This window comes from Lacerta agilis, chromosome 3 (assembly GCF_009819535.1).
Source record: "Lacerta agilis isolate rLacAgi1 chromosome 3, rLacAgi1.pri, whole genome shotgun sequence".
NCBI classification, from domain to species: Eukaryota; Metazoa; Chordata; class Lepidosauria; order Squamata; family Lacertidae; genus Lacerta; species Lacerta agilis.
The window spans coordinates 62839668-62851134 of NC_046314.1; the positions used below are offsets into that span (position 1 = coordinate 62839668).

At 38.9% G+C, this 11467-nt stretch overlaps 1 protein-coding gene across 4 annotated transcripts in view; it reads left to right on the forward strand.

Annotated features, from left to right (window-relative positions):
* The window catches only part of TAB2 (TGF-beta activated kinase 1 (MAP3K7) binding protein 2), a 57476-nt gene extending 46009 nt beyond the window's left edge, over positions 1–11467 (forward strand). Inside the window, exons 4-7 of one of the 4 annotated variants that reach the window (XM_033143966.1) lie at positions 6511–6671; positions 7537–7630; positions 8967–9047; positions 9487–11467. In XM_033143966.1, coding sequence (XP_032999857.1) covers positions 6511–6671; positions 7537–7630; positions 8967–9047; positions 9487–9632 — 482 coding nt within the window. In that variant the 3' untranslated portion in view covers positions 9633–11467. Of the gene's footprint in view, positions 1–6510; positions 6672–7536; positions 7631–8966; positions 9048–9483 lie in introns of all 4 variants that reach the window. The other 3 variants (XM_033143965.1, XM_033143968.1, XM_033143967.1) reach the window with 3 other exon arrangements.

Consider the following 11467-nt stretch of genomic DNA (forward strand, 5'->3'; position numbering starts at 1 on the left):
CCATTGATAGCAATGCCTTAAGTAATTTGGCTGTTGAATGTGAACCTTCCATTTTGTTCAGCACCATATTGATTGGAGGTTGTCTTGCAAATTAGGTGAACCACAAATACGTTGCTGCATCAGCAATGCAATAATACCTTTTTTTGCTTGAACTGCTTTGTTTACTTATTAGCTTATTAAAATAAATGTGATTAAATCAGCAGATGAGTTCTGATCTGATCAAAGTTCCACAAGTTTTGGCAGGCCAACTTGTAGCTGCACAAACTCATCATCTTTTATGTGTCAAATGGGTGGAGTCTTCTCTGATATTGTGCAGTGCTTCAAAAACAATTTCCCATTAGTGCCTTTGAAACCCAGGGCAATAATTCTGGATTCAAGTTACTGGGCTCACCACAGTACATATACTGGGCTCACACACATACCTATACCTATACCTATACCTATACACATGCTGCTGGTAACCTGATGAGTGCATTTATGGACCTCATACTTTGATGTGGATGTTAATCAAAATATGTTTCAGAAGAGAGTGTAGTTGAGTTGCCATTTCCTTTCTGAATGCTGTTTTTTAAATATATTTTAATTAAAAGTTTTCACATACTTACAAATAGTAACACTAAGGATGATTATCACAATATAGCTAATAATAGAAATGAAAAAGTAACAAAAAGGTGACTTACAAATGAGTGATCACACAAAACTTAGGGCTGAAGAATGACCAAAGTGTTGTGTTTGAATAAACTGAAATGTTGATCAATTAGCATACTGGTTTATATTTCCCTTTGACACCAAGGGAAGGGTAAGATACAAAATACCATATTTTTTTGCTCCATAAGACACGCTTTTTTCCTCCTAAAAAGTAAGAGTAATTTGCTGCCAAGGAGTGTGGTGGAGTCTCCTTCTTTGGAGGTCTTTAAGCGGAGGCTTGACAGCCATCTGTCAGGAATGCTTTGATGGTGTTTCCTGCTTGGCAGGGGGTTGGACTGGATGGCCCTTGTGGTCTCTTCCAACTCTATTATTCTATGTTTGTGCGTCTTATGGAGTGAATGCATGGTCCCTGGGGCCGAATTGCCCAGGGGCCAAAAGCAGATTGTGCTCTTTTTTTTACGAGAGAAGGGGGTGTTGAAAAGAAGCTGCTGAACAGCTGTTCAGCCAGTGATCGGGAGAGAGATAAGGCTCCCTTTCCAGCCCCGCTCCCTTGCCCAGGCCTTGTTGAATGCAGAGGGAGGCTGTTTGTTTCCCCAGTGACATATGACTGGCTGATTAGATTATCTGTCTGGAAACTGAAGAAAAGGCTGAAGGACTAGAAGCTGCAGAACTGTGAGTTGAACCCCATAAAAACGGGGCTTTTCCTCTTTGAAAAAGAAGCTGCACCACTTTCAGCTGATCCTAAAAAAACAGGGCTTTCCCCTTTGCAAAAAAAAGCTGCACCACTTTCAGCTGATCCTCAAAAAAGGGGCTTTTCCCTTTGCAAAAAAAAGCTGCACCACTTTCAGCTGATCCTCAAAAAAAGAGGGCTTTCCCCCTTTCCTCCTTTAAAAACTAGGTGCGTCTTATGGAGCGAAAAATACAGTGGTAGCCATAACAAAAAAGAATTGAATTAACCAAATCCATTCAAAAGCAGGAAGTGGGCATCTCCATGTTCTTTCTGAATGCTGTTGCTAATAGTTCATTTTCAGAGTTGTCTTTCCTGCTTACCTTAAGTAGGAGGCAAATGTCAGGGTGCAAAATGCTACTTAGACTCACACTGCTGACTGTGTGGAATTTTTTGACACACACAGCCCCAAACACTACACGTGCTTTTGAAAAGGTCCCTCTCCCTTTAGGAAAGATTATTGTGCACATGACTGCTGCTTCTGGCAAGGAATCTAGCCCCTTGAGAATAACTGCTTTTATTAGAAGGGCGGGGGAAGCACAAGTTGCTACGCCTCATAGTTGTGGAAGAAGCTTTGGGAAGTCATGGTCATTTTGTGATGGAATCCTAAAAATAGATATGGAACTTGGTCCCATATTTCAGAATTTCAGTGGTCAGTAGGTGAGTACATGTCTGGGTAGGTTTATCTAACTAAAAAGGTTATTAGCAGTTGCTGAAAACAATACAACAAATAGGCAGAGAGTTCCATAGAGAAAATACTGCCACACTGCAGGATAGATTCCTTGATAGTACAGAATAAATGTTATGTATCACCTTGTAAAGGGCCAGTTGTACAAGTTGAAAACATCATATAGATATAATTATTAATATAATTAGTCTCATTACATAATTTTCACTTGGCTATAGTAAATAATTCTAAACAGCGATTCTCAAGCTTTCTGTTTTCAATGAGAAGTTTCCACTTGACTTGACTGCCAGAAATATCCAGCATCACACAAAGGATTCCTCAGCATGCTCATGGAATGCACTGATTGGTCAGATGTGCTGAATTTCACTGTTGCCTCATATGAACTGAGTGTGACTTACTAAAACTCTGCACATTGCAGAGCAAGATTAGTGGTGCTGGACAAGTTATCTTTTCAAGGCAACTTGGCTGTCATTGATGAATTTTTCTTACTTAGGCATCCTTAATAATTTCTGAAGAAATCTCAGTTCTCTGCTCCAAAGGACATGATGCACTTGGTTGTAACTTCTGCAGTTTTTTTGTGGGAAATGAGAAATGGATAGGGTGTTTTTGGAGTGGTCACTATTACGACAGTTGAGCTATGAAAATGTGCACTTGCTCAATAATGTTCACAGTGCCAAAGTATATGAAACAATCTGTTATAGTGAGCCAGTTGTTCTAGATAGTACAGGTGCCCCCCACTCCACTTGCACAGGGGTTACGTTCTAGGCATCTATGCACATAAGTGAAATCATGTAACGTTGGGAGCATGCCACTATAATAGAACATCTGGGGGGGGGGAGGGAGATTTGCGTGCACCAGGGCGGCTTTCTGCCACAACTTCCCTCCAATGCCTCTTGAGCAGCGGCCCCAAACAACGTCTGGGCAGCAGTAGTTCACTTTCTTTGATTTCCTCTTTCCCTCCCCTTCACATTTTCACCCATCTGCTCTTGTTGCCCTCAGCCTACCTGATTGACTCAACTATTTGCACTCTCCCTCTGCCCCCCTTTTCTCCTTTGTGCTCTGGCCCCACCTTACTTGGAGATGGATTTGCACCTCTCCCACTGGCCCTGGGCGGCACAGCTAGTAAGGCACTGGGTCGTTCCTCCTCTAGTGTGCCCTTGAGAGGTGCTTTAGGACCCAGCAGCACAGCAGGCAGGCACTGATCCCATAGGCTCCGCTCCCTTCTGCCTGCCTATCTCTTGTCTGAGGCTGAGCAACCCAGCAGTGGTGGTAGCCTGGGCAGGGTTGCATGGCTTGCACAGGGGATGATGACGCTGCCTGCCTGCCTGCCTGCCTGCAGCTGGGATCAGGCTGGCATGTGGTGGGAGAGACATGCACCCCACAGTGCTGTGAGTGGGGATCTGATCCGCAGGTAGAAGTGGCCAATTGATTGGTTTCCTGGTGCTGCATGTATATGTGGTTGTTTGGGCTTGGGGCGAGGGGGGGGGATGTCTGTGCTGAAAGAAAATGTCTGCTTGACACTCCATTTGCGAGTAGTTTGGAAAGCCATTTTGGTGATTTTTCAGAGGCAATTTTTTCTTCTTCAAAGGATTCATTAGCTGACAACGGGGTGGTGGCCACCCAGGCACAGTGGTGACCTTTCATTCTTTTAAAATACTTCTATTAAGATGGTGTTTCTCTCATTGGCCACCATTTCTCTAGAATGCCCCAAGCATTGTTCAGGTTTTCCATAATGCCCCCAGCACAGAACAGTACTGCATCCAAGGTGTCCTAGAGAAGGAAACAGGCACCTGCTGAAAGGAGGTCTGTCAAATTTTAATTAAAAAGAGAGTAGGGGGCCTTGTCCTGCCTTGAAGCCAGCAATAAGCCTTCCATGAAGCTTTTTTTTATTTATTTAAAAAAATGTATCTTCCCCTTACAAAAAAAAATGCTCCCAGGTTTTTTTTAATCCTATCTTCTCTCTCCCATCCCAGTTTAATTCCAGATATTGATTCTGGCATTGATGTCAACCCAATTCCCAGTGGTTGAGACCTAACCCCAAATTCTATAGCATCCTATCAAAAATCACGAGAAAGCTTTGAAATCTATCAAAGTAGACATATTTGAGTCTTAAGAACTTTCCCGTCTTATTTTCAAGCTCTGTATGCTTCTATGTATCTGTAAGAGCAAGAATGTTTATTTATTCAAATAAAAGTTGAGAAGGACAGACATTTTAACAAGCTTTTTATCTGCACTAAAGTGCCTGTGACAGTATTTCTGGTACAGAAAGGCTTGAGCAATGTGTTTCCTGTTTAACTGAGGTATTTAGATTAGCTTTAAAATAAGTTGTGGACCTGGGAGCAATAAAATATCTTCCTTAAGTATGTTGTTATTTATGCCACTTAAAGAGAATGTATGTCTCAAATAGACTTGATTGCTAATGTGGTCTTAAATTATGCAGAAAGCTGTATAAAACATTTTCAAAGCTTTATTTAGTGATCCGGTATGTGTGTTTAGTACAGGTTTGACTTTCATTATATCTCTTGGAACTTCTTCCCCTACTACACTACATCTTGATTTGTATGGCCATGATTCTGAACCATGGCATACAAAGCAATTAGAATGTGCTGTCTCTACCATAAATGTCTTTATAAGATCCTGGCCAGATTCCATCTAGTTGCAATTTGGCATTCAGTTTTTCATCATTGAGCCATAATTGCTGAATAACCAAGTTTTATATCTATAATTATGATGTTATCTATTCTAAACTTGGTTTGTGTATACAGTTATTTTTACAATATCTTCTGAAATGACATTTGAAGTCAAGAGCAACAACCATTCAATAGAATAAAAAATTATCAGGTTTAATCTTAACCTTTTTTTTAAATGAAACCCCAACTATCCCATGGAGCTAATGAGTTGACATACCAATTATTTTTGGATTATTTCAAACTTTAATAAAATTGAATTTTAAATTGTCTAGATCTGTGATTGAAAGCTTTTGATAGGTGTAATTCTGAAGCCATAACTAGGATACGATTCTCGAAGCTTATGTTGTTCACCCCAGTCTTGGACTGCTGCTTTAAACCAGAAGCAGTTTAAAACTGGACTAATTCTTTGAAACTAATTTAACGTGGTTTTGAATAAATTTTCCTTTAAATCTCTCTTTCACCAAATGAATGAATTTGCTGAACATCTTACCATTTATAATGTAAGAACAGCACAAGAAAATAGTGTCTACGTGTAATAAGTTTAAGTACAACCTGTTACCTTTGGCAATAACTAAATCTGTAACGGCTTACAGGAAAGAGTGTAAGATTGTTGAAAATCAGTTTTATTTCTGTATGCAGAATTCATAGGCCATTTTGACTGAGAGAGCTTTGCACAAGACATAGCAGCAAAAACAGTTCTGCACTGTGTATAGGATTGGGGTTAGGCAGGTGGGGAGAGAGAGAGAGAGAGAGAATAAGAGAGCGAGAGAGAGAGAGAGGGAGGGAGGGAGGGAAATTGTAGGCTTAGAAACATACTGTAGTGGGAACACCATTAGTATAGTTAAGGGACATTGGGCCCAATGAAGAGTGAATAGATTAAGAAATAAGGAAGCAAGGGTGGAAACTGCAGAAAACTGAAAGGAATGTCAGGAGTTTAAGAAAATAAGAGGGGTGTAGGGAAAGAGGACTTACACAGGCTGATTACAGTGTTTGAAACTCCCATTGTTCTAGGCACATTTTGTGACAGGGAATTTCATTAGCGCGAGCAGTTTCTGAGCTTGGCGCAGTACTGCGCCTAATATTTCCAATTAAAACTCGGAGTGGAGTGGAAGGAAAGGAGCAGCTTTTTTTGCCTCCCCACTTCCAGCTACTTTCTGAAGACTGGAGAAGAGACCCTCTTAAGAATATTAGGGGGAAGGACTAGACCATGTGTAAAATGAACATAATATTTTAGCTGCCCATAACCTAGGTTTGAGGTGCCATTTAGCTTCTAGCTTTCATCTTTCAGTTTCTAACACTGGCTGATTATCAGAAGATAAGACAAGCGTAGCCTGTGTGGTTCCTTAAAGATGTTGTGGGCTGCAGTTCCCATCAGCCTCAGCCAGTATGGCCAATGGTCAGGGATAATGGGATAATGGGGTGTCCTTGACCTAGGGAGTGGGGAGGTATGGTAACTCTGAGCCAGGAAGTGAACTAAGGAGGCCAAATGGGAGGCATCTAAACTTCACATGTCAATTTTCAGACCTTTAGCTGTACATCTGTAATTATCATACAGGTATGACTATTATAGGCAAACATCTGAATTATCATTCATGTTTCAAAGCAACTGTATGGTACACACAATCTTTATATAATTCAGTTTTGGAAAAGTGGGAATTCTCATGAAATTGTTTGACCTAGGGGTGCCCTGCATTATATCAAATGATGCTGTGAAGAGAACAATACACTGATTAAAGAGATACCTTTATGTCCTTCAGCTTTGCTAGTACATCAGAAGGCTAGAATGGAACGGCTTCAACGAGAACTTGAGATTCAGAAGAAAAAGCTAGATAAACTAAAAACAGAAGTCAATGAAATGGAGAATAATCTAACACGAAGGCGCCTGAAAAGATCAAATTCTGCTTCCCAAATTCCTTCAGTAAGTAATAATTTCTGGAGGTTTTAAACATGTATGATAAGTCTGAAATACAATTTCAGTTTAAAAATGGTAATGATACATAAAATACACTTTGCTTACCTGTCACCTGGTTCATACATCATGGAAAGGCAAACTACGGCTCACTGGAAATGTGCAGGCTCATGGAGATGAGCTTACAGCCACTTTGCTCCTCCCTGTACTGAGCTAAGATAAAGTTCGTTTTTGTGTTTCCAAACCTGAGCTCGTGGTTACATTATCTCCTCGCTAAACCACAAGCTGTAACCAGGACTTAACCATAAAGCCCAGGTTTGGATAAAACTCTGGCTTAGCTCAGTGTGGCACAGAAGTAAAAACAAAAAGCCAGGGAGGAACAACGTGAACCCTTTTAGCTTACCATGATGCATGAACCAGGAGACCGAGAAGACAATTTTAAAAATGCAGTCACATTTTCAGTCGTCTGTCTTAAGGAGAAGTACTGACTCTGGCAAGCCAGTTCTTTGCTTGACTGTGCTTACGTGATACACTTAGAATTATTTTGTACTTAGGTGATACACTTAGAATTATTTTGTGATGTGAAAGAAAAAATACTTCCAAAAGTATTTCCAAAATGATTTTTTAGGACTGTCAACAAGGAAAAGTTATCACTGATTTCTGTGTATCAGCTGGTGCCTTTGTAATTTCAGTAATAATCTGAATTCAAAATTCAGTGACTAAATACCCTCCTCTCAAGATCTGATGGGATTGTTCTTTAACACTTTTGGGTTGAAGATGGCATGATTACGCTTAAATCACAGTCATCATAAGTTTTGTTGTCCCACGTATAAAATTAGTAATCTAATGGACAGCATTGTTCTGTGTTTTTCAGCTTGAAGAAATGCAACAGTTAAGAAGTTGTAACAGACAACTTCAGATAGACATAGATTGCCTAACCAAAGAGATTGATCTTTTTCAAGCAAGAGGTACTGTACTATCAGTATAAATAATAATTTTGCCCATTTAGCTAAACATTGAAGGTTTGAGGTTTATAGAACATGTAATAATTGATTAATGCATTGTGTAATTCAGTTGTTGCTAACATTTTATTGAGCATTTTCATAACATACAAAATGCCCAACCTTGTCACTGTTTATTTGGGATTCTTTGTTTGTAAAAGATCAAGTCTACATATTTTCAGATAATGATGAAAATAAAACAAGGATTTAGATAAGCTTACATACAAAATATAATTTCTAAAGTTACTTTCTCACCCTACAAATAAAAGCCTTGTAAGTTTACCATAGAATAAAGCAGGAAGACAGTGCAAAATCAGCCCTTTCCCCCATTCCTGATTCAGAATGGCTAGGGTGGCGGCGGCTGTTATTCCATTTCCTCTTCTTCAAAGCCTAAAAGCTATGTTTAGTTCTTCAGAAGAATAGGGCAGGGCTAGGTTTGAAAAAAAAGACATGTTAACAGACTTGTTCTTATCATTTTAGCAACCGGAGCACAAATAGACAAACATTAGCTTGGTGTTTTTCATATTTGTAGTTTAAAATAATACAAAAAATACATGGTTCAGGGATTAGAAACAGTTCTGAATATCCAGCTGAGCTCTCACCAGGTAAACATTATTTGGAAAAAGTGTCTTAAAATCAGTAGACTAAATTAAACCTGAATAAGACAAACAAGACAGCTGTTGGGCACTTAGGGTAAGACTTCCTATTGCTATAACTATATTCTGGATTACTTAGGGAGCTCCAAGCTTGTTTTTATCTAGTTATACACTTCTATGGTGCTATGATACAATCCACAATATTCTACATGAACACAAATATATTTCAGTTTAGTTTGTCATCCTGTTGGTGAAATTCAATCTTAGTTATGTCTGAGTAGGCCCACTAAAGCCAATGAACTTAAGTCCATTGATTTCAGTGGGTGTACTTTGGGTGATATCCAAGACATGTTCAATGTCTTGATTTAGAAAAGCAAAACCTAATATTATTGACGCTTCACCTGAGGTTTAATGTAAAACATGATGGTTGCTGCAGCCTGGCTTATCTTTCCATTGGACTGTTTTGACTGTCTTCAGCTTTCCCTGCCCCCACTCCATATTTTCAATTAGAAAATGCCACCTTTGAATGCTTTTTAGTGAGCCATATATGGAGGCACAAAATTGGTAGATTGCATTAGGTGACCTCAGAATTTTTCCTTCAACATCAGTGAAGATCTTGTCTTACACATTCTGTAATGCTTCTGCTTTAGCTGCCTTTTTGTACTAACTCTTTCTTTCATTGTGTTGTGTTTTTTTCTGTTTTCCAGGACCACATTTTAATCCCAGTGCCATTCATAATTTTTATGATAATATTGGATTTCTAGGTCCTGTGGCACCAAAGCCTAAAGGTACTACTGCTAAATTTTCTATCTAAGTTAGCATCCCTGAAATCAAAACATTGAGCCCATTTATTGCAATATATGCTGTCAGTTCTTCATCATAAAGTTATTTGAGGTCTGCAGCATACATGTAATCTCCATATCCATTTACTGTTCTCTGTTACATGCAGACAGGGGGATCACTTCTGCTCTGTCCATGTGCTGAAATAGCTAAATTTTTGTTCATTTTTAGAGACTGAGAGGATTGTCTAGCCTTAAGCATATGGAAGAGGAGGCCTTTTTTGCAATTGAGTAGTGGACTGAACTTTTAATAACACAGCAGTGGAAATAATCAACTTATTCTACTGTCTAATACTCAATACTGCAGGGGTGGGGGTGGAGAAAGCTTCACAGAATTTAATCTCGCCTGTTGTTTGTATTTAAAAATTGTTCTCTTTCTCCTTAGCAGATCAGAGGTCCATTGTCAAAACACCAAAGACTGTACCTGATACAGAGGAATACGAGGGAAATCATTGGAGTTGTACTGCTTGTACTTTTTTAAATCACCCAGCCTTAAACCGTTGTGAACAGTGTGAAATGCCCAGGCATTTCTGAGCCAGGGAGGCTCACTTATCTTCTGTAAATCCAACCTTTTGACTATTGTGTCATTTCCTTGGGATAAATAATCATTTATGCATAGGATTTTGTAAAATTGAACGTGTGACAAGGTTTATTACTAATGTTAAATGTCATGCTACAGAGATAATACCTCAGTGTTGTGCTGCAGGCAGCTGAAATTCATCAGCTGGAAGGTAATCTCCTGAAAGACTTGGTTGCCAGCTGCCTGAATCATGTACAGTATTACCAGAACCCCAGTAAGAGTAACTCTCATCATGTTCAGTGCTTGGGTGTTCCCCAACCGCCTTTCTCCACAGATGTCACTACTGAATTTTGACAGGGGAAGGGATTAGATTGATGGCTTTTGGGTTGTTTGTAAAGCTTTCAGTGAAACACTACATTCACCGAGGAAATGGAAAGGAACAAGCTGAAAGTGTGTTAAACTGTTTGCTGCCGCATAGGGATCGTGAATTTTAGAACTTCACAAATCAGTGGTACTCTTCGCCTTGTCTTCCCAGCAAAAACACAGCTCTGCTCTGTGAAGACGCAAATCAGTACAATCATGTCTGAAGATAAAAGAAGAAACTGCATGCTTTGTCTGTACAATACTCACAGTGAATACCCCCAAAGCTTTTCCTACTGTACATAGTTCTAGAGCTGCTTTAAGTGCCTTTCTTTTCTTCACCTTTTATTATTTCTTGTACTTCTTAATGTATAGTGTAATAGTTTTTGTTAACTTTCTTTTTCCCTTTAAGTGATTATGCACGATCATGACCCTTTTTTTAAAAAGCTTTTGATCTGAGAGAAGCAGTGCCTTAAAATATGAGCAATAATAAACAATGCACAAATAGCTCTCCACTGCCTGTTCTGTACGTTGCTCTTGTAAATGCTGATGATCTGTGAAGATCTGCAGATGCAGCATGGTGAAAATGCAGGAGAAGTTGGAGTATATGCATATAGTTCACTCTGTACACTGATTTTTACGGTGGGTGACACAATGTAATATTTTTGTCTGGCACAAGGAAACAGAAGTTTAAAGTATGTTCAACCCACCAATGGATCAGCATCTTAATATGCTTGCTTCATCTGCTGGATATCTTGCAAATTCTTTAAGGGATGATTACTGGGGAAGTACATACAGTACACAAAACAGTAGCAGTAGCATAAAACATCAATGCTATCAATATCTTGGCAGCCAGTTTCTAAACCCAATTTGGTAGAGAATAGCAGTAGTGTGAAATACAGGCTTAGAAAAGAGAAATCAAGCAGACTTGAACACTGAAGCATCTCTTATTTTCATAGTCCTTGCTCTTTGATCTAAAGGAAAGCATTCGGGTGATAAGGAGCACATAACTGAAACCACAAACAGTTTTTTTAATGCTCTCTTGCATACTACAAAAATGATGTAGCATCTCTTAGGATAAGACAGGAGAGAGTGCTTAAATGTAGCAAGAGACAAAGTGGACTGTCACCCACTGTAAATAATTTCCAGTGGACATTTTTAACAGGAATTTTACAAGTGATCTATGAATACAAAGGCCTTTGTTTTAAAGGCTTTGAATTTTTTAAAATATGGGAATAAAATGACTGTCCCAAGTAATTAGTCAGTAGAACCAAAGTACTTGCATTGAATGCATTTTGTTTATTAAAAAAGAAGCCTTGTTTTTCAGCTTCATCTGCAGTTCTATGTGAAGATTGACAAATCAATTTTTACCTGTTTTATTAATAAAACCTAATTTGGATATCTTGAGTTGATGGTTTTGTGATTTAGCTGGGTAAACTGTCTTTGTAACAGATAAGTTATTTATAAAAATTAAAAAAATATATTGTAA